The 26,942-nt window shown below is 42.0% G+C and overlaps 1 protein-coding gene across 5 annotated transcripts in view; it reads left to right on the forward strand.

Moving 5' to 3' along the window:
• Nucleotides 1–26,942, forward strand: part of ndst2a (N-deacetylase/N-sulfotransferase (heparan glucosaminyl) 2a) — a 106,287-nt gene that overhangs the window by 64,710 nt on the left and 14,635 nt on the right. For 3 of the 5 annotated variants that reach the window (XM_047812378.1, XM_027174901.2, XM_047812379.1), the window contains 3 exons: nucleotides 6,411–6,544; nucleotides 22,746–22,779; nucleotides 24,387–25,997. In XM_047812378.1, coding sequence (XP_047668334.1) covers nucleotides 24,978–25,997 — 1,020 coding nt within the window. In that variant the 5' untranslated portion in view covers nucleotides 6,411–6,544; nucleotides 22,746–22,779; nucleotides 24,387–24,977. The remainder of the gene's footprint in view (nucleotides 1–6,410; nucleotides 6,545–22,745; nucleotides 22,780–24,386; nucleotides 25,998–26,942) is intronic. The other 2 variants (XM_047812380.1, XM_047812381.1) reach the window with 2 other exon arrangements.

Below are 26,942 nucleotides of genomic sequence, written 5' to 3' on the forward strand. Positions count from 1 at the left end.
TCCGTTTCATGCAGAAGACGACGTTCAACACCTAGAACCCGAGGCAGAGGTAACGGCAGATATCCGCCATGTCAATGTTTCAATCGCTTTCTGCTAATGTCACACATGTGCACTGAACACTCTCTCCTCTGCATATTGACAAGACACGCCCCTTTCTGCTCATTGGCTACACTTTTGTTTTGTCAGTCGGCCCGACTCAGTTTTCTGAAGCATTTTTCAAACATCGTGCACCTCACCTTTAATTGGAGTGGACATTTAAGATGGCCATATTGTATGTGTTTATAGGTCTGAAAGCATTTGAGAGCAGTAACTGGTAAAATATCTGTATACGTGCACTTCGTACAGTAGTTGTGCTCACTAGGCATTGTATCAAATGTGCTTTCATAAGAACTTTCCTTACTAGATGCTTAAGTAAATCATCTGTCACTGTCTTGTCATTGTTCCATGTCTAAACTGTAGCAGTCAGAACAGTCTGTTTCCCATAAAAATCAAGTAAAGAGCCAAGTGTCATCTGACGAGTGCTGCAGCTCTGACAGGCCGAACTATTCGAACATCTCCGATCCACCATGTGTCTGCTCTTTGCTCCAATTTTTTTTTTTTTTTGTGCAGTGGATCCTGAAGTATAGGATCATAGTCAGGGTCCGTGTCTGTGTAAATATACAAATTTGTGTTTTGATGCTGTTTTTAAGTTAATCAGTAAAGCCAGAAGTTAATGAATAGAGCGTTATCTGCTAGACTGAATCTTCCACCAAGCAGTGAAGCCTACCCTCACTTAATGCGCTGCTATCGTCTCGGTTTGTCCTCACAAGGACATACAGCCTGAAAGTGCCATTAGCCTTATCTCCTGACTGCTCCTTTTATTTTTCCTGCTCTGCAAATTAAATTTGCAGCTGCGTCACAAATGGCGATGGCCAAGTACCCATGCCTCTAAATATACGTGAGGAGGCGTGTGCGAATATTTTCTGACCATTTTGTGCTTGCGATCTCTGAACAGAAGGACTTTGTTCGGTTTGGTTTTGGGTTCTGACATTAGGTTTATTCGTAACGTTATTTAGCCGCATTATACATGTCAGGAGAACAAAAACCGTTTGTATTCTGTTTGTTAGCCGGCGATTCGTCATCCCGCAGCTGTTTCTCACAAAAAAAGCTTTATGGTCTTGTGCTTTGAAAGGTGTAAAATGTGGTGGCAGGTTTGAAAGCACTCAACGTGATGGAAAGTTCTGGAAGAAACTTGATTGTGTCAGTCAAGACAGCTGGGCCAGGGGTCAGATATCGTTGTGTCTTTGATGAATGCGTCTGTCTTTTTCCACAGACGTTTGCGGGTTTTTTCCTAATGTGGTGCGCCGTCTTTGGCTGACAAAGACTCCAGGTTCAATGTCTTGTCCTTGTACTCCATTATTTATCAGTTGTGCTGTAAGTTGACAGGTCTCGTGTCTGCCAGCAGACGTTACAGTGTACGTCACACTGCAGGGATTATGATACAATCTGAAGTTCTCTGTGTCATTGTAACCGCAGGATAGAAACTTCACACACACGCTGTACTTCCTCAGCTTCACAGTGTTGCAGGCAGGTTATGGACCGCGGGTTGCACTGCGATGCCCTTGAACAAGCGATTTATGAAGCCCATGAATTTGATGGCATGCTGTTAATCCTTAAACCTTGATTTATCCATCGAAGCACTGACCTTATACAATGTTTTGCCATGTTGAATTGTGGAAAGCAGCAGATGGGTCATGTTGCTGGGTTATAAGTAACGTTTTAGGTTGCATAATAATGACGGTGATTAGATAAAATGTTGAACCCCAGAGTTAGTTTGATGTCAAGCTTTTAATGTGCTCTGTGTAGGCTGTAGTATATTATATGTCTCTGAAATTTAAGCTTCTGTCTAGATGTCCAAGATTCTTCTTTGTAACTTTTTTAAAACATTGTTTACAATACGGAGGGCAGTTGAAAAGTCTTTAATTTTATTTATTTATTTTTTTTATTTTTTCTCCCCACAGTTAAAAAAAATATAAATAAATAAATAAAATTCTGAAGAAAATAAATTCACTCAAGTGAGATGTGAAAGACACAGATTTGTTCTACTAGCAGTCGCTTTTGCTTCTCACTAACTTTATATACGTGAACTTGAGTCCTGTAGGTCCTGAGAGTGCAGGCGCTTTGGTCTTGTGAGCTTAAAACGAAAACAAGCGAGCTAGACTGGTTTCTTTGGTCCGATACTATTATTATTATTATTTATTTAATTTTTTTAAAGGAAGAGCTACTAATTATAAAGCAGTGATCACATCAGAAGTAAAACTAGCCACCTTTCTCATCGAAGCACACTAGGGCTTTTGTCGTAATATTCTTTATATTTTATTTTCCTCATTACCATTACAAATACACTTCTTTATAGATTGCTCCTTACAATCCCACGTTTTTCTTCCTACCTCATTATCATTCTGCGTGCATTGTTTCTGCAGTATTTATTTATTTATTTTTTAAAACACTGTTTGAGTGTTACTTGAAGTCTCTGATAAACTCAGCTTTGTGAGTGGAAAAACAAGCTAATCTTGGCTCTTCTCCATTACATTAAAGGACTGAAACTTCAACAACTTTTTTTTTTTGCCTTGGTACATTTAAGGATTTATTGAGGTGCTTAAAATCTATTTAAAAATTTTAGCTTCCTGGCAACGGTGGACACGGTGGCGCTTGTGTTCTGTCTGGCATCCAAGGGGAAAAAACATCCCCTCTTTTCATAGCCTCATAAAGTTTGTTATACAAGGGGGTGATGTTTCACAGGGCATGGATGCTCACTTTGTTTTACCTTTCAGCGTGCTTCAGAGTGAGCACTGTAGTTCTGTAAAGATTACATTCAGATAGATTATGACCATGGAACAAAGAGACGAGCTCACTGTTCAGATTAGTTTTTTTGAAAAGCCAGTGATTGTCCAGCTTCACACAGAGTTTGAATTGAGCTAAAGTGATGCGGTGCTGGGATTAGGAGATGCGATGATGAGAACAGTGCTGTGCTTTTAAAGGATTCTGTCTCTGTCTCCGGTGCTTCCACTTCTGCCTTTGTATCGGGGATGATGAAATGCTCGATGATGAGTGCTTCTTTGGGGATCTCAGAATTGCAGGTCTTATCTCTTCCTTATGATGCCTAGCAGACACTCGGATGCCTGTCAGGTTGAACTCCTTCCTCAATCTGCTCAAAGAATGGGATTAAAATGTGCTCTACTTTTAAACAGTGCTGCCTTTTGGGTGTTTGTCTGCTTCCTCTATTCTCACTTGCTTTATACTTGGGGAATATCTAGATGTTTACGCTTGTTGCCAGTCCTGTGAGTGGCAGTGGCATGGAGTGCACCCCTCCCTGTTCCTGTGCCCGGTCAGCCCACGTGGCCCGGGCTCAGATTGGAGCCACTGCTCAGCTAATAACATGTCACTGTGACTGCTACATTTTAAGGGGAATTTCTCCTGTTGCTTTTCCCAGTCCACTAGTCTTTTCATGAGCTAGTGAGAAACGGTCGGCTCTAGCCGACAGGGCAGCCGCAGGCCTCTGGCCCTGCACAGACCACAATAAATATAATCATTTTCTAATCTTCTCTTCTGTCATTGAACTTGGAGCTGTGCTATACTTTCTCCATCCCCTGATGTTTCCTGTCTGGTTGTGGTATCGGACTCGTTCGTATAGAGCCACAGTATCTCTCCGGTGAGACTTAAGGCTAAAGTAGATATAGCTAAGAAAAAATACTTTCCATAATAATAATACATTTGGAAATGTATAATTCATTGTTTTCCTGCTTGTTTATAATATAATGAAGTGTGTTATAACACATATTTTCGCTATTTGCTTCTGTTAAGATACGAGATGTTGACAGGAAAGGGACTTAACAGCATTGCTTACCAGATCAAACCTCGCATGAGTTCATCTGACGGCAAATTTACTGAGTCACAGATGTTCTTACATGAATCAGAACGCACTAATGAATATCAGACAGCTTACAATATGCAAAAAAAGGTGCTTCTGAGACAAATTCAGATTTAAGTGGTTTATCTTCGTAGTCACGATGGGATGCAGCTGGTCCACGACAGACAGGACTAAAAAAAATGACGTTCCTTGTTACTAAAAGGAGATTTGTCGTAGTTTGGGTAAAAATAGTGTCCGTGGGTGTGGTGCCATCATGATAGTAATCCTATTGAGCCAGCTTGATTGGTCATAGATCCATAGGAAGAGTTTATTCCTAGATATGTGTGTGTGTGTGTGTGTGTGTGTGGCCAGGTGAATTCCTTTGTGTGTCTGTCTTAATATGGGAGCAACAGGGTAAAAAGCGTAATAGTGCACTAGTGGACATCATGATGCTGAGAGCGTATTGATCCCGAGCTGTTTAAAGCTTTAATATCTGATTTATAGGCACCATTTCTACTCATTTATCTAATCAACATGGCACTTCTGTGGCTAAAAGATTTCAGGTCAGATAATCAAAGACGCTGTGGCTCAACTGCTACACTCTACACTCAGTATCGGTCTGAAATCAGTCAAGAAGGTGTGCAGTCGAGCTCCTGTCTGCAGCAGAGAGGACCGGATCATTGTGCAGGAGAATAAGATAGTTAGAGGAGAGACTGATTGGAGTGAAGACGAGGAAGAGAGACCGAATGGGGAGGATAGCTGTATTAGTGCTGGTGCTCTGTGACTTCTGATAGCTTTAGTTTGTTTAGCCTCAGTATCAATATTAGGATAAGCACTGGAGGGTGGAACATAGCTCTTACTGGGGCTCTGACATTGCTGTGTGTGTGCTGTGCGTTTGTTTGTCTCTGTGCGTGCGTATGTGTGTCTCTGTGTGTGCGTGTATGTCTCTGTGTGTGCGTGTGTGTCTCTGTGCGTGCGTGTGTGTCTCTGTGTGTCTCTGTGCGTGCGTGTGTCTCTGTGTGTCTCTGTGCGTGCGTGTGTGTCTCTGTGTGTCTCTGTGCGTGCGTGTGTGTCTGTGTGTCTCTGTGCGTGTGTGTCTCTGTGTGTCTCTGTGCGTGCGTGTGTGTCTCTGTGTGTCTCTGTGCGTGCGTGTGTGTCTGTGTGTCTCTGTGCGTGCGTGTGTGTCTCTGTGTGTCTCTGTGCGTGCGTGTGTGTCTGTGTGTCTCTGTGCGTGCGTGTGTCTCTGTGTGTCTCTGTGCGTGCGTGCGTGTGTGTCTCTGTGCGTGCGTGTGTGTCTGTGCGTGCGTGTGTGTCTGTGCGTGCGTGTGTGTCTCTGTGCGTGCGTGCGTGTCTCTGTGCGTGCGTGTCTCTGTGCGTGCGTGTGTGTCTCTGTGCGTGCGTGTGTGTCTGTTTGCAAGACCTTGGGTAATAATTTGAAGCATTCTTTTTAGCCTGATAAATGAGATGCCTGGCTTTTCCATTTTGTCTAGCTATGACTGATATCTAGAATTTGCACATGTGGATGGTTTGCTGTGACCTGTTCCCAACCCCGCCTCTGTCTCTATTGTTTGTGTGTGTGTGTGTGTTGTGTGTGTGTGTGTGTTGTGTGTGTGTGTGTGTTGTGTGTGTGTGTGTGTTGTGTGTGTTGTGTGTTGTGTGTGTGTGTGTGTGTGAGACACCGTGTGTCTGATTGGTCGTTGGACTCCTCACATTTTTTATGTTATTAGCTTGCCATCCCAGAGGAGAAATCTACCGTCTCCCTGAGCTCCATTAAACTTTAAAACCTCATTCCACGTCAACAAGTACAAAGGAGTCTCCTGTGTGTCCTTTTTGCTGTTTTCTGACATTACTCCAGATCCCTCTCTGACCCTCCACCCCCACCCCCACCAGCAGCAGATGCAAGCTGGGTATTGTGAAGGCTGACCCTGGAGGTGTCTTTTTCCCTGAGAGCTTTTCTCTATACACCCCTGTCTTCACACATGCTCGCACATTCTTTCTGTCCGTCCTGCTTTCATTGGAAACTTTTTTATACCACCGGAAAATGTGTTTTGATAAGTGAATTCTGCTTGTAGTGTGTGTGTGTGTGTGTGTGTGTGTGTGTGTGTGTGTGTGTGTGTGTGTGTGTGTGTACGTGGGAGCTTTAACTAGACATGAATTCCAACACAGACAGATCGCACTCACACTCTCACGCTCCCCTCAATCAATTTCCACTCTCCTGGGTCTGTCTCTGTGTGTGTGTGTGTGTGTGTGTGTGAGCACATGCTTGGTCAAACTGCACAAAATGACCTCAATATGTCTAATTGGGAAGACTGGTGGTGTTGATTTTTAGTTGACATACAGTGTTACCCACTTCACCCCAATGTGTTTGTCTGTAGGTCAGAGTCTAGGAGAAAAGACCACACACACATACACACAACTCCCAAATGAAGCAGAGAGCAAATATTGACTACCTTGTGGCACAACTACACAGTGAGTCATTCGTCAAAGCCTAACCTTACCATCTCTTCTGTCCTCATTACAGAAACGTGGATTTATTGCACGTTTTTGCACAATTAGAGGAGAAGTTGACGGATTAAGTGACCGACCAAAGGAAGCCCAGTCCACAGCACGACGTACGGGTCACCATCTCATCCCTCCTTCGTTTCATATATCGATGTAAGTGTTTTTTTTTTAGTGTCTTTCTCCTTTTGTGTGAACGTATGTGGCCTTTTTCTTTTTCCCGACCCTTTGTATTGTCTCTGTTCTTTTGTTTTACTCTGTGCCTTGTGTCAGTGTTTCCTCTGCGTCTCCATTAAGGTCCTGACAGTAGTGATGGCTGAGATGGATGACTAAACAATAAGCACATCCCTTATCTTTCAGACGTGTTGCAGCCGTAATGATGATGATCATGATATTTTATGCTCTCGGTGACTCTTTCAGTGAAGTATATGTCTATTGATCTTCCTAGTCATCAGTCAGGAGCACTGTATGTATAGCTGGGGTCTTGTGTAACTCGACTACGAGCTTAACTTTGTATTTTGACTCTCGTAGAAATGTTCAGACAGACATTCAAACAGCTACCAGGTTTTTGTTTTGTTTTTTTTAAGGGTTAAAGAAATGTACTAGCAGTTATCAGCCAAAGTGTTATCCTTTATGCTTTATGTGGAATTGCGGTGGAGAAGAAAATCCAACCCTTTACTAAGAGCAGAATAGAAAGCCTCTTAACTCAGTCTAAGGTCACCTTTTATAGCAGCTAATCCGAGTTTACGCAAGATAATATTTTTGAGAATTTTTATATATATATATATATATATATATATATATATTTTTTATATATATATATATATATATATATATATATATATATATATTTTTTTTTTTTTAATAGAAATTTTGTGGAAATATCGTAAGTGAAGTGCACTGATTCTTAACCCGGTGGTTGCATCATAGTCCCCAGGGTGGTTGGGGTTATGATGGGAGAATGCAAGGGAAAGACCTTGCATACAAAATAAATCTAAATAAATGTTGGATAACGTAACCATTTCCAGATCATGGTACGGTAGGTTAAATGCTGATTATGTTGATTTAACAGACAGACATGATCAGCTGTTGTACCACAGTGAAGTATGAACATACTCAGATACCTTTATGAGGGGTTGGGTGATGTTTCCTAAGTTCAACCCAGAACGAGATCGCACTGGGGAAGAAGGTTAATAAACCTTTGGAGGATCATCTCTGTAAATTACGCTTAAAACTCATAATTAATTCTCTCAGACTTTGGACTCCTTGGGATTAATTATTTAAAAACAATTCAGCTTCTGTTTCCACGAGGTACGTAGATGGTGCATAGATGCCACAATCGTTTAGAGCAGGGTGTCAAACTTTGGCCCGCGGTGTAATTATATTTGGCCCGCGAGATCATATCAAATGTGCATTACAGCTGGCTAGCCGCATGCTCCGCTAATACTACAAATCCCAGAATGCCTTGCCACTGTATTGACGCATAGTCACGAATAGCAAGCGCCCCTCATTCTCTGTTGACAGTCGTTAACAACCATGTTACAGTCACATCGGGCAAGTTAATTCCACCCTCCACAAAAATGGCCAAATGAAAGATGGACAAATGTAATGTACGAATATAAAGGACAGACCTGTTTGTCTTGTGTGCTAACAGAGCTAACGTGTCTGTAACGAAAGAATATAACATAAGAAGACTCTATGAAACGAAACATTATGAGAAGTATAAGGACCTGGACGTAAAGCAGAAGCTCCAGAAGGCGGAGGAGATGAAAAAAGTCTGGTTTCCCGGTAGACTATGTTCATGAAAGCTAAATCAAAAAGTGAAGCAGCTGTAAAGGCTGTAAAGCCTTACTGTGGCAGCAGAGATCGCAAAATCTGCCTGGCCCTTTAATGAGGGAGAATTTGTCAAAAAGTGTATAGTCAAAGTTTGCGAAATGAACACCACTGATGTGTCTTTTATTTCAAATTTAATTTCTTTTGTGTTTGTAATATCAAGCTCTGGTTGTTCCAAATCCTGTATTTAAGCAAAACTAAAGTTTGTTTCCATATGAAAAAGTTAGATATCAGTTGCAGTTAATTTTTCAATAAATATTCAGTTTGGCCCGTGACTTTATCTCAGTTTTATATTTTGGCCCACTGTGAATTTGAGTTTGACACCCTTGATTTAGAGGAAGTAAGAATAACTTTGACATGACACTTTTTTTTATGCCTGGCTCATCCTAAGCGTGTCAGTTCTTCAGTATCAGGACCGTAGTTATGAAATTATATAATTAAACAATCACATCTAATCCAATCGACTGCAATTGTCTTTAGATCGAAATGAAATTAAAGCAACTGTAAAACATTCGTCTTATAATCACTTCCGGTTCTGACGATGAAGCAGCCTTTTATTAGCTGGGAGTGTGAGGGAGTAATTAGCCCTGCACTTTAATTGGGAATGAATGTATTGCTCTCTTCTTTCAGTCATGAGGAACTCTAAGCGATTCTGGGCATCTGTGAGCTCATACAGTATGGGCAGAGGAGGACAGGTCGTGCTTTTTCCCCTAATCGTATTCAGCTGCACTGTGTCACAGCATGAGCTGCAGAAAGATGCACACGGCTGGCTGTGTGTTTCAGGGGAAGCTTGTGCTGGCCTTCACCCTCCTCGCTCGGTCACTGTTATGTTAAACGGAGAGCTTGTAGGAATTCTTTGAAATTTCTTTGAAATTGCTTTTTGACTAACAGTAAAATTTAGCTGCGCTGAAAGCTACGAGATCCATCGCTTTCTGTCGGCGGCGGTGCTGTATATTAAAGTGCCTTTTCTGACAATTATTTTCTGACAATGTGTGTGGACCTTTAGGGAGATGCCAGTGCTCTCTACAAGCCCCAAACATCACTGCTACTTTGTCTTCTCCCTGAAATTGCACTTACTCTTACCTGAGCAACACAAAAGTTTATTGCCCTTAATCACTCTGCAGTAAACATTGTTCTTATTATGGCTGCTGTCTGTTTTTTTGAAAGGTGCAGGGGACAGAGAGACAATCAGCAAACAGCGATAAGGTTGGCTGCGATAAAGGCTAACTTGATTTGCTGTTATTTGTCTGGTATCTCACATCAGTCCCGTCTCGTTGCCAGTTGTTGAATGTGTTTTTTTTTTTTTTTGTTTTTTTTTTTTGTAGAGCCACTCAGACCTCTAGTCTGCTAATTCGTCAGAGCCTAAACATTGAACTTAACCAGAGTCTCTGATCTGTTCTTTCTCATTCCCTCTTTGTTAATGACGTCTTATCTCTCTTGGGGAGAATGGACATGTATATTCCCAAAATACATAGAGTAAATCTCAAGCATGCAACATGTCATTTCAGTGATGTGGATCAGCATCAACAAATATGAGCAAGAAGTACACCAAGGACACCTGATTTTTAATCCCTGTTCTACCCTTGAACATCTCATTTCATATCCATAGGCATTCATTTGGACTTGATGCTAATTTGCTGCTGTAACAGCCTTCATTTTTTACTAGATTAACTAATGTGGCCTTGGGGATTTGTGCCCTTTTAGGCTGAATCACAAGTACATTAATGAAAGAAGACCTTATTGTCAGCTAAAGAGGTTTTGGGTTCATTTGGAGTTCCCCTTTATTCCAGTGGCGTTCAGTAGGGTTGAGGTCAGGGCTCTGTGCAAGCCACTCGAGTTCTTCCACACTAACTTGGCCATGTTTAGTTTCTAAACGTATTTACACATTCCTGCAATATGTCAGAAGTTCATGTTGATGTTTTTTTCATGGTACATGGGTACACCCTGTTTAAAGATCTTAATCATTTAAATGCCGCACCTTAATTCACGTTAATGACATTTTGCTTCGTACTATATTTTTACATCTTTTCTATAACATCTTAATTGACTCTCGAGTCTTCTATCTCCGGTGCCATATCGGAAATGCCACATGACCATCAGCATCTAGTTTGTTTATTGTTATACAGAAACTGTAGCATGCCGATATTCCATTTTTACTATGAACCCTTTGAAATTATATGGTTATTATACAGCTGTCTGGGGGGAAAATATTAAAGACATCATGCCGAGCATCTTGTGTTTCTTAGACAAAATTGCATAAAAGTGAAAATCTGCTGCGCTAACTGAGCCCAGGTATTTTTATTTTTGGTGTTTTCAGAGTGTTTTTCTGGAGGTCTGTGTCTGAAATGTTGGCCTGCACATGAACATGAGTGAGCTGAACCGAAAGATAGAGTTTTAGGGGAAATAGAGGCACAGATGGAGTGGTAATGTTTACACCAGCACCGTTAGCCTCTCAAACTCTATGGCGAAGGAAGAAGTGCTGAGTACAGCACCAACAGTCGGCATGACTGGTGGCTCCTTCAGTCAGATGTAGAGCTGTCAGAAATGTGTTTTTCTCTTTCTCTCTCTCTCTCTCTCTCTCTCTCTCTCTCTCTCTCTCTCTCTCTCTCTCTCTCTCTCTCTCTGTTGTACCCTTTTGATTTGAGTGTCAAAATGGTGATGCCGAGGTGTGAGAAAGCTAGTTGGCACTGTGACAAATCTTGATTTCTCAATGACTGAATGGTCATGCTGTTCCACATGTGGTCTTGTAGGGACAGCATGCGGTCTTATTCAGACAGCAGTGGTCCTGCATACGTCATGTCACTGTCAACCACATGACAATGAGATGTGGGATTTGTGGTCACGGCTTTCAGGTAACAGAGAAAGAGAGGGACATATTTAGTGTGTGTGTTTGGTCGTAATAGTTGGAGTTGGTAAAAAGCATGCATGTATATGACATGTACCCATGTACAGTTTGTGGTTTTGTTGCTGCAGCAAGCATCGGCACTACAAACCTGTGAGCTCAGTGTCTCTTGTGGGGGTGTAGGATTCTTTTTCGAGTGCTGCTGTGTCAAATGCCTGCTGCCTGCTTTTTAGAGCAGAGTGTTGGATCTGTGCTTTTCTGTACATGATCTAACAGATATCCATGGTTGGCTAGTGTTGCTCTTAAAGTGTCCCTTACACAGAGACCATGACCAATTATACCCCTTGATACTACTCGCCGAACACGGCTCTGGCTTCCACAGGATCTGTCTTCACGTCAGGACGAAACCATAGAGCAGAAGCCATCAGATGGGTCTGTATGCAGGACTCTCAAGGACCCTCTTTGCTGTATTGTAGTGACTGCATAGGTTTAAAAAAAAGTGGACAGAAACTATGCACAATTTCTTACTGCAGCAAATTAATACCGAATCCATGGCTCTAGTCAAAGGCAAACACACAAAGTGCCACAAGGGAACAAAAACAGCCACTTCAAATTGTCTTATTTATTTATTATTAAGCATTAAAAGTTTTCTGACATCTGCATACAGTCATGAACCTTATTTAATTGGAAAATTTAGTTAAATACTCTTGCTTTAGACAGTCGTGCGACTTGGGACCAACAGCAGTCCTGCCATGAAAAAGGAGCATTCTTCTTTAAAGTGTTCCTTCTTTCTTTATGCTCTAATTAGGGCAGCTACATATAGGCTGGAGAAACAGCTACACACACACACACAGTATGCTTGAGGATATGGACTGGGGTGTGGAGTGGATCAATGGAATAACATGCATTGTAAGTTTGGGAAAGAAAATTCTGTTATATGGAACATCAGAATACAAGATTGTCACTGCAGTTTCCCTGTTTTAATCAGATTAATACAGATTCCTGATGAATCATATGAATCATTATGAATCTTTAAAGCAGATTATGTTTCCTGTTCCTTGCAGACTCCCAGTGTTTGACTTGGCATTCACCAGGGCCTCGCATGAGACTCGTTGTCAGAGTTGTCGCCGTCTGCGCGTGTGTGTGTGTGTGTGTGCGCGCGTGTGTGCGCGCGTGTGTGCAAGATGGAATGTTTCTGCTTCTGGCATCCTTTTTGGACTTTTGTGTGCTTGGTGGAATCGCTCTTAGAATGAATTGAGAAGCCTGGCAAGCAGAGGTAGTGGGGGGAAAAAGGAAGGGCCTTCCAATGACAGAGTGAAAAGATATCACCCAGAAAAACCGTGCCAAAGAAATTTTAATTGGAGGGAAGAGGCGTGCTTGTTTGGGGGTGGGTGGGAAGCCTAACCAACAAGACAATACAGACAACAGGGCTTCTTTCAATATATATCTTTTTTTTCCCCCTTTTTCTCATTTTCTCCCACATGTACTAGTGGAGATGTCTTCTATGTGTTGAGCCTGCAGTTTTATAAACAACACACAGCCCCTGCAATTGATTTGCCAGCACTAGCATTGTAGCCAGAGAGAGGCGCGATTGGTGCAGGCTGCGTGTAGTTCAGTTTGTTTTGTGTGTCTTAGCAGTATGTACTGTAAGCAGAATAGGGTGAGGGGTTTGGACAAACACCACATTCGACAGGGAAGGTGGCTTCATTGTCATTGCTGTTGTATTTTTTAATATATTTTTTTTTCAACATTTCAGCTTGCAGTCTGTTCCAATTCCTAACCAAAAAAAACACAGTGACACGGTGCTGGTGACAGGAGGTCGCAGTTATTGGCCACTGGACTGTGTCTCTCTTTTTCCTCTTCCTTTTCTCTCCTCTCTCATCCCTCGTACGCTGTGTGCCTGCGTTCATACCCGTTCCTGCCCAAGCAGTGTACAAGCACATATATGAAGTCACACATGCTAATTTTTATTGATGATTTTATCTATTTTCTTTCTTCCGTGTCTGTGGCGCTGCATAAACATCTTTCGTTATTGTGCTGTCATTGTGAGTTGCTGTTAAAAATAACAATGGTGTTGTCTTGGCGTCTGTGTTCCCCTCGTCAATAGTAATCCGAATCTATAAACGGCTCGCTCTCGTGTTACACCAGCTCGATTTACACCAGCCGGCAAGCTTGCAGTGTTTTTTGTTTAAATTCAGTGAAGCTTAATTGAGTCTTACTAACACAGACACTTATTGCAGAAGTTCTGCAGTGACAACTGGAACATGCTGTTGTGTGTATACACGCAATGTGCACGCGCGCACACACACACAAGGCAGTATTCTGTGTTAATTGGTTTTATCAACTCTACTTTCTGATTTTTTGCTTATATTCTTGCAGCTTTTCCCTTAATGTGAGGACTGATTGCTTGGCCATGAATCTGTTTCTCCAGTCACTACTAGTGCTTGTCCTCTGGGCCGTACAGCTCATATCTGCAAATTAACCATGTTGTCCCTATTTTCTCCTGCCCTGGGAGGCATATTTTACCCAATAGCCCATGCTGAATTGATTTATCCTTCTCACAGGTATGTCACAAGCTGAGCTGCTGCATACATGTGCTTTGTTTCTGTGATGCAATTAAAATCCACCAGTCAGACTCAGTCAGACAGTAGCGTTAGTGTCCAGTGGGATAGTTCTGCTATTTGTTTTTTAAATTCATTGTTTTGAATTTTAAATGATATTTTGCAGAATTTCCTCATCTTGCGTCATCATACAGCAATCTCCAGAAATCTCGTGCACTCTAGCAGGATACAGATTGACCCAATTTCAGATTAGTTACAGAGTCATGCTGCGACATGCTGAGCTGTTGGTAAAAGGTTAGTATTTTAGCCTAGAGCTCAAGGGTCCAGCACTGAGGTCCAGGCTCAACACCGGGAGCTTACACAATCAGGAGTCTTTCTTTTAATCTCTGCACTTGGGTTTGTCTCATCTTTATCATCACAGCTTCGTTTTTGACGTGATGTAGTTTGAATAATGACCAGCAAGATAACAGCAATGTGGAATGTTTTTAACACTGTGCTGTCTCTTTGAAAAAGAATCAATTATACTGATAAACATTTAAAAGGGTAGTATAATACATTTAGTACAACACCTTTGAATGCTCAACTCTGATTGGTCAAAAACAGTGCATTGTTTTGGTCTGACGGTATCACTGCTTCCATGTGCAACACGAACGACGGGTTTATATTAACGCACTCTTTCTAATACGTGCGTTCCTAATCCGACACATGTGCTTCAGTAAAAACAAAGAAACTTCGTAACCGTCGGCACCGTGGTATAAGTGGAATAACACACTCCAGATGTGCGATAAATTTTGACAGAAATGAAGTTTAGGTGTTTGTTATTGTATGTATAACAGCATGGTGTGTCATAGAGTAGGCAATGAAACATGTGACACACTTTTATGGTTTTTGCAGACTGTTGGACAAAGCTGTCTTAAACATTTTCTGCATAGTAAGCAGAAAATAATAACTCCATGATGTTTGACCTGATTGGTAGCCAGACCTCAGCATCTAAAGTGCTAAGTTGCGAATTTAAAGACACTATAGCTCAGAGCACTGCTGTAAAGACTAGCACATCACCCACAAATATTAGCATGGCCAATGCTGGGTCAAGTCTAGTGATATTATTTTATAATCATATTTAATGCATTTCTACATAGTTTACAGTTCTTATATTTTTACAACTTAACATGTAACTAGTACAATTAGATAACTAGGACATGATCTAGTTTCACTATAGAGAAAGTTTTCACTTTCATCACTAAGTGTGAGTTCAGATTGGTCACCTCTCTCTCTCTCTCTCTCTCTCTCTCTCTCTCTCTCTCTCTCTCTCTCTCTCTCTCTCTCTCTCTCTCTCTCTCTCTCTCTGTGTCTGTCTGTTTGTGTGTATGTGTGTGTCCACAGCAGTTGTTGTGGGGGAGTCACATTTGGCCAGTTACCATCATATGGAGATAGTGCAGGCGTCCTCCAGGCAGTCAGAATGAAAGTGATTCATCTGTTGCGTTAGTGTGGTGTAAAAAGCCCAGCTTGAGATCAGAGAACACATTCTCTAACCTGCATTAACGCACACATTATGAGAGAACACTTATAATGGGAACAGAATAAAAGGTGAACAGTGACTGGGGATGTAGGCCCCAGGCAGGATCCCGCACTCTCATTGCCGTGGCTCGGGTTCGAATTCCCGGGCAGGTATCTAACCCAGCCACTGAAGAGTTAACTCAGGAAGGGCATCCGGCGTAAAACCTGTGCCAAATCTAATATGCGGACCACGTGATTTGCTGTGGCAACCTCGAACAGGGAACAGCCAGTTTTGCCAAACTCAACAAGTGTTATCAGTGGGTGGAACGTGAGTGCTTTGGGCACATGAAATCAGCATCAGATATATACATTTATATAACGCTCTATGATCACTCGGCATGCCAACTAAAAAGAGTTTCAAATGAAATAACATCTTTCAATGCAAGACTGGATAAATCAGTGGGTGTCTGTGTCTGTGACCTTGTTGACCCCTAGTCCCCAGGGACTAGTAAATTAAGCTGCAGCCAGGACAGGAGGGCAAATGTGACCGCTGTCTTGAGGCAGACATCTAAGAGGAGGCGGGCAGGAGGTCATGTTCAGCTTGATGGACTTTCTTTGTTCGCTCTGTCCAGTGCTGATATCTGAGCAGTGTATTCACTCAGAAATGCTTTTGGCATAAATGTATACAGCACCTTACAGTGCAGAAACAGTGCAGTGATAAACAGTGTAATGGATTGGAGAGAAATGTTCTTCAGCCATGCAACAGGACAGAAGATTAGGAAGAATGCATTTACTATTATTTATTTATTTTGTTTTATTTTAATTTTTTTTATTCCACCATCAGGGAGCGATTATATGAGCTATGAAATAAATGTTATATTGAGATGAAATAAAAATAAAGGAATCTCATGACAACCTTCAATTGCAGACCATAGTGGACGCGATGAAGCATAAGGTCTTTAATGCATCGCTCTATTGGGGGATGTTGTTCAACAGCAGTCATGAATAATGAGCGTTATGCCTTTGAACTTAATGTTCGGGGAGCTATAATGGTGAGAGATGTAGCTTGTGCATGTTTAGGCTGGTTGAAGATCAGTTGCATTGATGTGCCTCGGTCCATTTGCAGCACTTTAACACTGTTTGCTGGGAGGCCAGTTGCTGTAGTCGAGTTAATAGATGACAAGGGTTACTGAACTAAAAGATGAGCCTCAGGTAAAGTATTATTTATGCTTCAGCTGAAGCCAATAAACAAAGCCTGAAAGGTTTATAGGTTTCTCCCAAAAAGAAACAGGTTCTTAGAATATATTGTTGCTTATTACTGCTTAGATTTTTTCCAAAATTTGTCTGACAGTCAACTTATTTATTTATTTGTTTATTTATTTGTTTATTTATTTAGGTGAAGGTAGTAAATGAATGCATCGTCTCTGCCTGAATTACTCTTCAATTAATGATTTTTGTATTAACATTTTGCATCCATCAATGCTTTCGCTTGTAAATCAAATCCTTAAAAACTACCAGATGTAAAAAGTTTGGACATGTTTGATGAGAGGGAGTCCAGGTTCCCACCAACACCAGCAAATTTGCTACTGGCCAGCTGTTGCATTGTGAGTACTTTTTTTTTTTTTTTTTTTTTTTTTTTTTTTTTTTTTGGAAGGGAGCATACAGCAGCCTTGAGGCACGATGCCCAAATGACCAGCAGTCTGGTCTGTGAAGGTCAGCTCGCTGTCAATCAATAGCCCAAGGTTCCTGGCATATCTTGCAGATGGGCTGTAGCCTTTGAGCTCAGTGTTACCTCATTAGTGAGTGCCAGAGGTAACAGCACTATATTACCTCTCTCTCACTCTCCTTCTTGCATCCATTTCCACTCCACTGGCTTTTTATGGTAATGTACAGTAGTTCAGCCTCTCACTCTGGGTTATCTCTCTGCTCGGATAATGCGGTAAAGGCTCTCGTGCTTAAGCTCATCTCATTAGCATCTGCAGTGGAACGACATGTGGATCTATGAACTCATAAGTGCTGAAGGTCTTATTTGCACACTACAGGTCATAATATTAGCGAGGTCGCTGAAAGAAACCAGACAGGTGGTCAGAAATTGTGCTGTGAGCTATTTTAAACACACACACTCGTGTACACACACACACGCACACACACACACACACACACACACACACACACACACACACACACACGTGTGCACAGTGGGTGGCCTGCTGCAGATGCTGTTGGTTTATTGTCTAAACAACCACGGTGATGTGGGCGAGAGAGGATTACCCTCAAGGCAGAAAAACTCTAGCACCTTTTGGACAAAATCTGCCTCTCTTCTTCTACATAAGCACTCATATAAGGGCCTGTCATCAGTGCTTTTACAGCTGGCTTTTGTGTTACATTCTTCTCTCCCAAATGCTCAGTGCTGGTATATCCCCATTTGCCCTTCTGTTCACAGCACATACTTCTCCTAAGCCTATGACCTTTTCCTTCTCTCCTACACTCTGCCGTCGCTCTCCAGTTTTGATAACATCCTGGACGGCTGTGAACATCGTGCCCCTTACTAGTGTGCCAGGTGGCCAGTGACACACTCACTCAGGCAGTGGATTTTAATGAAGTACCAGCTTCACTGATTAACCATCGATTCAGCTTTAACCAGAAAGGGTAACCTCCCGTTGCTTCATTTATGTTTGTCTCTCTCTCTCTTTTTTTTTTTTTTGCCATCATTCCTTAGTTATAATGACTGTTCTCAGATGTTTACTATTGTACATACACTCTCATTATTAAGAACACCATGGCAAAACTGGCTTGGACCTTCCTTTGCTATGAAAACTATCCTGTGGCACGGATTACGCAAGGTGTCGAGACATTCTTGCATAACTGCTGCAGATTTCTATGTACATTTTATTGAAGCTTTCACAACCCGTGCCATGTCAAAACGTTATTTTAAGATGTCATAAAACCGATGTCATGTGTAGGCTACATTAAAAACCAGTGACTGGAAGATATAAAGCTGGAAGAAAAAGCTACGGCCTTAAAAAAAAATTCCTGCCACTTCTCTGTCAAACTCTGACAGGAATTCACACACTGAGTGAGAGGTGTAGCGAGGTTGATTGTGTCACAAAAAAAACACACACAATTTAGTTTTTTCTGCTATAATTTCCACAATTAACAAAGATGTCCAGCTTTTTTTTAGCTAGTGTACTTGTGCTGCAGATTAAAAAGGAATCAAACCTGTCAAGCTGTGAACATTAATACGATAATACTTTTTTTTTTAATGCTTACCGTGTACGATAGAAAGCAATAACGGACCATCGGAGTGTCCCTACGCCATCAGAAAGGTTCGTGATGTTGATTATAGACACAGAGAAAGCATTTTTCCATTTTATCCATATTTGGCCTGGTAACAACTTGTACTGAGAGTTTTTAATAGCTTTCAATGTTTAATAATAATTCTTAATAATAAGAAGAAGAAGTGGGAGGTGAACGGCAGGGCGAAAAGGAGCCTTGTGGAATATTTTGTGATCAACACTCTCCGCTCTTTGGGTAGTGAGGGCTTGACCCCAGGGTGCAGGTGAGAGTTGCTCTAGTCTGTTTCCCCCCCTCTTATTTTTGTTCATGTTTATGGCTCTGTTTATGGAGGAAACCACCCCCCTGTGCCTTAGCTCAACTAGATGAAGATAAATATGTATTTGTAAACAGTATGCACACAGACCTAAAAGAGTGAATTTGCATGTAAATTAGAACGTCTTTTAGGAGCTTAGAAGCTTAGTCTAATTTGTGGTTCCTGCGAGGCAATTAAATGCTGTTTTTTTTTTTTTTATATTTGTATTGAACCCTGTAGCAATCTTTGCCGACAAGAGGAGTTGTCATTGTTTTCATCTTTCATGATGTAATTAGTGAGGCTTATTTGCCAGGAGTACCTCCCGACGAAACTCGTATGGTGCACAACCCGTGATGAACGTGAGCGCCTCCAACTCCTAATGCCTCTCACACCTGTGGCTCTGCATCGGTCATCTTTCTCTCTCACTTTTTCATACCTCTGTGACAGCGCCTACCCAAATGTGGTGCCATAGAAAAAAAAACGTGACTCATGCTGCCTTCACACTTGCCATTTTCCCCCTGAATGCACTGGTCGATGTGCCCTTTGTGCTGATATGAAAAAAGAGGTTCATACGCTGTACATGGACGGTGTAACCATGACGACACTGTGACTGCTCCCTGCCTTTCAACTGCATCTCATTCTAGTTAAGCTTTTTTTTTTTTTTTCTAGATTGATTAACAGCAAAGTTTAAACGTATTAACGTTATCAGAGACGGGCTTTACACTGCTGCACGCTACAGTGACCGACGCACATTGTACCAAAGAGGACAGAAACAAATTCATCTACTGATGCTCCATCTTTACGACTTTGTTTTTGTCTCCCTGATTTGGTCAGATGATGAAGTAAGAAATAAGACATGACAGATATTGCTGTTATGTGATATTACAATATATGGGATAAAGTGTTATTCCACTTATACCACAACTGTAAAGCTGTGAATTGTGTGATTATATTTTTTTTCTATGATAAATGAAACCGTAAAATATTCGCTCTCATTTGTCCCGAAGGTTTTTTAAGCTAGAAAGCAGTGACTCTTTAGATGTACCTTACAACCAGGACTATTTTCTTCTTTCTAAATAAAATCTCTCCCAAAAAAAAAACGCCACATCATCCGTACTTGAATCGGATTTTTATATTAATTGTAGTTTTATATTAATTGTAGATTATCTTTAGCTCCTGCCATACACGTTTCCTGTGTATGAGCTATTTGTATAGAAACAAGATCGTATAAGACGGAAGCACGTTAATTAACCTGTTGTTCATGTTACAGCTGGAGCTATGTACAAAAATAATGCCTTCCGACAAGTCCGATTTGAGCAATAAATTGCACTGTGGTATTATAAAAGCTCTTAATGTCACTCTGTACTATTCTAAAAATCTTCTCGAAACACTTGGCTTCTTTGGAGGGGAAAAAGGCATCAGCAGCTTGCAGCCACTTCCAATAGGATTAAATAGAAAACATGAGATGGATCCTCTTTGCCCGGATATTAAAGGTGGGGTTTTCGTTGTTTGAAAGCCAATGTTGACATTTGAAATCACCAAAACAAACACGCCCCTAACCCAAATGGGTCCCACCCCTGTATTGATCGCTCCGCTCCACACATACACCAGACAAATATAACCCAAGTATAACCCAGACAAGTATTATGGTGGAACCTGCTGGGGCAGCTGACCGAGGGTATATTTTTATTCATTCATTCATTCATTCATTCATTCATTTTCTACCGCTTTATCCGAACTTCTCGGGTCACGGGGAGCCTGTGCCTATCTCAGGCGTCATCGGGCATCAAGGCAGGATAGACCCTGGACGGAGTGACAACCCATCGCAGGGCACACACACACTCATTAACTCACGCATTCACACACTACGGACAATTTTCCAGAGATGCCAATTAACCTACCATGCATGTCTTTGGACTGGGGGAGGAAACCGGAGTACCCGGAGGAAACCCCCGAGGCACGGGGAGAACATGCAAACTCCGCACACACAAGGCGGAGGCGGGAATCGAACCCCGACCCTGGAGGTGTGAGGCGAACGTGCTACCCACCAAGCCACCGTGCCCCCCACCAAGCCACCGTGCCCCCCACCAAGCCACCGTGCCCCCCTGGTTTATTTTTATCAATAAATGAACTCAATGAGTAACACTATGGTAATACATATGTGTTTTTGTGGTACTGTGTGTTGTACCGTGTAAGGTTTAGCTCCATTTCACACGGACGACGTTCAGTTCTCTCCAGCGCTGGAAAGCTGATCCTATATTAACACGTCCTACTTCTTGCCTTATCGCAAGCCTTTGTTTTTATCCTCAGGGTCATTGATAAAACCGCTTTCTGCTAATGTCATACATGCGCACTGAACACTCTCTCTGCCTATATTGACAAGACACGCCCCTTTCTGCTCATTGGCTACACGTTAGTTTTGTTTTTGTTTTGTTTGGCGGCCCAACGCAGTTTTCCGAAGCATTTCTCAAACAACGGAGACCCCACCTTTAACTCGATGAATTGTTCTATTTGTAGTTACGAAATTCTAGATGCAGATGGCATGATGCCAAATGGGTGGTGTTTTTCTTTTCTTTTCTTTTTTTTTTTCTTGTCTGTACTTGCCTTTAGGTCACATTTGTAACTACTAAGGCTGTTTTTCTGCATCACACCAGCTATCTAAGACATTTTTATCTCTGAGCATCATATATCACTTACATACAGTATATCAAGCATAATGCCTGTGTAGCTTAAAAAACAAGTGAATGTGCAGTCATTTTCAGTTAAATACACTTTCACGGAACGTCCTTCGCTCTACACGCATACCTTCACATGAAATTTTTGCAGACAGGCAGTCCATATGTTTCCTGTGCTGCCATCGTGTGATAAACAGATTCTCTGTTATGGTTAACCTCCTGGAGATCTACGTCTAACACAGGGTTTAGTATCTAAACCCTATCTAAATTGAAGTTCAAATATAGATGTAAATTATTATGCAGTCTATTATGTAACATGATGTATTTATGGTTTTACTATCTCCCTGTCGGTAACGAGACACATTATTACTATAGACTCATGCAGTCTAAGCAGTGTGTAAAGATTTATCTGGTCAGAGGTCAGGTTTTGTTCTCTCAAAGCTGCAGAATACTGCTGAATCTAGAGCAGCTATGTTCAGAGCTGGTAACTGGAGCATGTGCAATGCGAGACGACATGCGTCCCGTGAGTTTTGTTGGTCTGGACTGGAGGTGAGAGGTGGTGTGAGTAATGTATAAGTGATGTGTGCTTGGTGCACAAGGCCATTTATAGAGGTCCACAGCTGAGCTGAGTCTCCTTTTGCTCTGGGACCTAAATCTGTTGTATGTGATGCATTAATTCGAACGTGCGGTGTGTATCGTGTGTACACCTGTGCTTGTGTGTCCGTCTCCCTGACTTTGGTCATTAGTACCGCTGTATATCTCAGGAATTGTGTGTCACAAACTGCTGAGGGGAAACTTTCCATTTCCTTCGTGTTTCTCTAATAAATGTTCCTGTTGATGTTCATTTCCTTTATTTCCACTTTTGTGATGCATAAGGGACTTTCCATGAGGGTGGTCGTGTGTAGCTGCTGGAGACACGCAATCAGAAGGAAACGAAGGGAGCCTGATAGTTTATTGATTACAGGAAGTATAGGGTTTGTCTTGCATTGTGTAAAGGAAGTTAACGTCACATAACGGAAGCAACATCTGACTCAGCTCAGAGACTGAAAGGATACCTGATTGGCTCTGTAGTTCAATCTGAGCATGAATTCATGTGTAAAAGTGGAATCAATTATCCTGCCAGTACATCAGAGTACATGGTGTAAATTTGGTCTCTGCAGAAGTCACACAAACTCTTCCTCTAATTGCTGTCGTATCTTTTTTAGACTTGTGGGAGACACCACTCTCTGTGGAGGTCATGTGTTATCCTCCAGGAAAATGACAGGGTTTTTTTTTTATTGCTTTGGCTTCAAATATATGGTATTTATTTCTTTGTTTCCCAAGTCCATCAATTTTTACTTCTCGTTTTTTTTCCCCACAGACTGACTGGATAAGATCCCTGACTCAGGCGAAGGGTAAGGACCCTCTGCCCCCACCACACCCCTAAACTGTCATATCAGATCATACGCACACATACACACCCTCGTCCTTTGTTGTTGTTTTTTCCCCCTCTCTCCTTCTTTCCTCCATCTAATTTCCGCTCTTCTTCATGCGCACAGCAGCACTAGAAGTATCTGTTTACCAGGAGCTGCAGCTTAATAAGCAGAAGACATGCATGGCCTACTGATCATTTCCTGCTCTGGTTCATATCAAAAATAAATCAGGATTAGCCTGCCACTGGCCGGATACTATATTATCATTAGAGGAGTAGTAGCGTTGAAATTAAAAGGACTTTAATTGAGATTAAAGCTCCGGTCTTACCAGAGAGACCAGGTTTGTGTGAATGAACAGCAGTGCAGACTCGGATAAAATAGGTCTGTTTTAAAGGTCACAGGACACCCAGCATATGCAACTACTGAACAGTCCTGAAATAAGTTATTTAACACAGTTATTTAAATCCAGATGTTATCATCAGAAAGTTAGCATAACCAGATATTGATGTGAACTCTGATTGTGGTAATAACGGTGGCCTGAGCCTTTGGTCTGAATGGATTCTTTCCTGTGATCATTAAGTCATGTGTTTGTGCCCTTAAAGTGCTGAGAAGTGGTCAGTGAGGTGAGCTTTTCTCAGGCTAATAATAGCCCAGGTTCTAGTTTCAGGATGCTCTCTTCACTGGGCGGGGCTATGCAGCTGATAAATTAGGGTTTCTAAAAACCTCCTCCCCTGTCCCTTACTCCATTGCACAGGTGGTAACGGCAGTATTACTCGTGACGCTAATTGACATGATCCATGACAGCAATCCTTCCACTGTAAAAGACAAATCGGTAAACTTCACCGATTGATATACGCCTGACCTTTGATGACTAATTTTGTACCCCTTCTGCAGCAGGCATTTTGCTGAAAACATTTCCCAGTTTACCAACAGGATTGCAGCGTGCATCTATCTTGGCGTTGGGTTACTGCCCAGACCCAATCCTGTGCATAAACAAAAACATGGTAGCAGCCCAAGCTGGCCAATAGAATGCCCTCGTTCACTCCTTTCTAAGGTCAGAGTTTTCCTTTCCTACCTGTAATGCTATCTTTGTAGAGGGAGGGTGGCAGCACATGGAGGTTATGGTGAGCTATTTTGGGAGTCATGAGAAAGCTCTCTTGACCCACTGAGCATACATTGGTGGGCATCAGGAGGGGCCCTAATGGAAAATTCACGTGGCTGCATGGAAGAATCTAGAATCAGGTGATCAGAAGTAGCTCTTAGGGCCTTTGCTTTGACTGCTTATTTTTTTTTTAGTATTTTTTTTTTTTTTTGGGTCCACCCACACACAACATACACTTTCTGGTCCTGTTCATTATTGTTAAAGATTAAACCTTTATTATTATTTTGTATGTAAATTCCAAGTGATGCACGCAATCGTCTCTTTACATTACACACCTTATAATTTTATGCATTACGCTCGTATAATGAGTGACTTGCTGGGACTTCACTGTAGCAATTTAAGGCTATGGTTTGTGATTTGCAAAACCTTAACAGTATGTTTCTGCTGTCTTTCTGTCTAATTCTCTTTCTCTCTTTCATTCCAACAGGATTACGTTCTCCTAGCATGGCCAGGCTGGATTTCTGCAGGGGGTGCTGTTCTTGCCCCTGTGGTGGTCAATCTCAGAGAAGCCATTGCTGAGAGCTGCATAAGGCGTCATCCGCGCTTCTCGGTTACCAGTAATAAAGAAGGCTGTGTCACTTAGAATCACACAGGTTTGTGGAAGCATAAAGGCACGAGGGAGAGAGACGGCTGGTCCTTTGAGGATAGGTTGACACAGAGGATATTAGTAACAAGCAAGAGCAAGAAACTCGCTCGCCTTACGTCAGGCTTTGGAGGAAGCCAGCGCACTGTGTTGGATAAAGGCTGCACATGTTTTGGTCTACAACAACTTGTCTGTGAAGCAAACACGTTGAGTTGAGGTGGCCAGAGACGGCGTTTACAGCAGGAGACTAGTCATGGGCTATGGGGGCCATGGTGACTTAAAGTAAATGGCTCCTCTTTGCTCAAAGTGTGTACCAGTGTGTGCTGCTCATCCCTTTTCTTCCTTTCTCTTTTCCCCTTCTATCCCCTCTTCTTCTGCGCTGCTCTGGTCTGCTAACCCCAATTGCTCCCTGGCTCCTGCACTCCCTCTGTGGCGATGGGGCTGTGGAAGCTCCTGCGGGGAATCAGGCAGCTGGAGCTCCACCGCCTCATCCTGGTGCTCATTGTCTTTTGCCTGCTGTCTATGGCACTCCTGGCTTACTATGTCAGCAACAGCCCCAAGATAAAGGAGGCACCTCCAATGCCCTTCAGTGACTGTGGTGAAGTGGTCGCAACAGGGGATGGCCTGCAGCGGATGCCACTGTTTCTACCCCCATTTAATGGCCGGCAGCGGACTGTCAAAACTATAGACAACTCTCGCACAGAACCTGTTGTGCTAGTGTTTGTAGAGAGCATCTACTCCCAGCTGGGACAGGAGATCGTGGCCATCCTGGAGTCCAGTCGCTTCCGTTATCACACAGAGATTGCCCCTAGCAAGGGAGACATGCCCACGTTGATGGAACGTGATCGGGGCCGCTACGCTCTAGTCATCTATGAGAATGTCCTTAAATACGTCAACCTGGACGCATGGAACCGAGACCTTCTCGATAAATATTGTTCAGAGTTTGGTGTGGGTATTATCGGCTTCTTCAAAGCCAACGAGAACTCGCTGCTCAGCGCTCAACTTAAGGGCTTTCCTCTTTTCCTGCACTCTAACTTGGGCCTGCGGGATTACAGAATCAACCCTGTGGCTCCGCTGCTCTATGTCACTAAGCCCAACGAAGTGGAGCAAGGTCCGCTGCCAGGTGACGATTGGACTGTTTTTCAATCCAACCACAGTACCTATGAACCTGTTCTTCTAGCCAGCACCAAGTCATCAGAGGCCCTAGCTCACCTTGGTCCCCACCGAGTCCTACATGCCACTGTAGTGCAAGATCTGGGCCTTCATGATGGAATCCAGAGAGTTTTGTTTGGCAACAATCTCTCATTTTGGCTGCACAAGCTGATTTTTGTAGATGCTATTGCTTATCTAACTGGAAAGAGATTATGTCTGTCTCTGGAGAGACACATACTAGTAGATGTGGACGACATCTTTGTGGGAAAGGAAGGAACGCGCATGAAGGTTTCAGACGTGAAGGTCAGTGTGTCTATATTTTCTTTACAGCTTATTCGTACATCATGAAACTAAAGCGTTGCCAGAAAATGTAAAATGGTAATTCCATCTATATAAATGATTCATAATGATAGATTATTTGATTTTTTTGCAAGCTGCGTTGCAAGTATACTGACAGTTTTTTCTTTATTCAGAGCAATATATGCAACATTGCCTTTTGCTCATTTCTTAGTAAAGGGTTTAAATATTTAAGGCATTACATGGCTTTTAACATCAAATGGTTCTTCTATATACAGTAAATGTGCAGACTCGAGTTAGAGTGTCTACTTTATTAAGACGGTTTCTTCTGACCCTGCATTCCCCAACAGTTAGTTCTGGTCCATGAGGCATTCTGAGAGTGCTGATTTTTAGTATAACATCACTGGTTCGTGTTGCTGTGTACATCAATCTGCTTGTCTGTCTTACTGATTCATTGTTTAACAGTTGTTAGATAAAAACTGTATTACCCTGGCGGTAGTGCTGTTGTACTGAATATCAGAACAGTGTGACTCATGACGGTCTGTACTCTCGCTAATGCAATATTGCTTAAATCTACATGAATGGTAGAACAGCAGGCCAAGCTGCTGATGTCTCTTAAGCAGCGAGGTGTGACTGGATGAGAAGGTACACACAGCAAACATTTGCAGTGATTACACTTGTTAAAGCATGCCTTAGGGACACTACAGTAATTTGTGTAAGGTCCTTATTAACCTACTATTTATTGCCTTCTGTGCCTGATTACAGATAAGTTAGTATAGTTGTGTCCTTCTGCACCTGTAGTAATTCCCTAGCCTTCTTAGTAAGAAATGGAACAGGTATTTTAACCGTTTACAAAAAAAAATTATATATATTATATATTTATATTATATATATGTTATAAATTATTATATATATATATATATATATAAGCCATAACTCTATTCAAAATAT

Source organism: Tachysurus fulvidraco, chromosome 4, assembly GCF_022655615.1.
Source record: "Tachysurus fulvidraco isolate hzauxx_2018 chromosome 4, HZAU_PFXX_2.0, whole genome shotgun sequence".
NCBI classification, from domain to species: domain Eukaryota; kingdom Metazoa; phylum Chordata; class Actinopteri; order Siluriformes; family Bagridae; genus Tachysurus; species Tachysurus fulvidraco.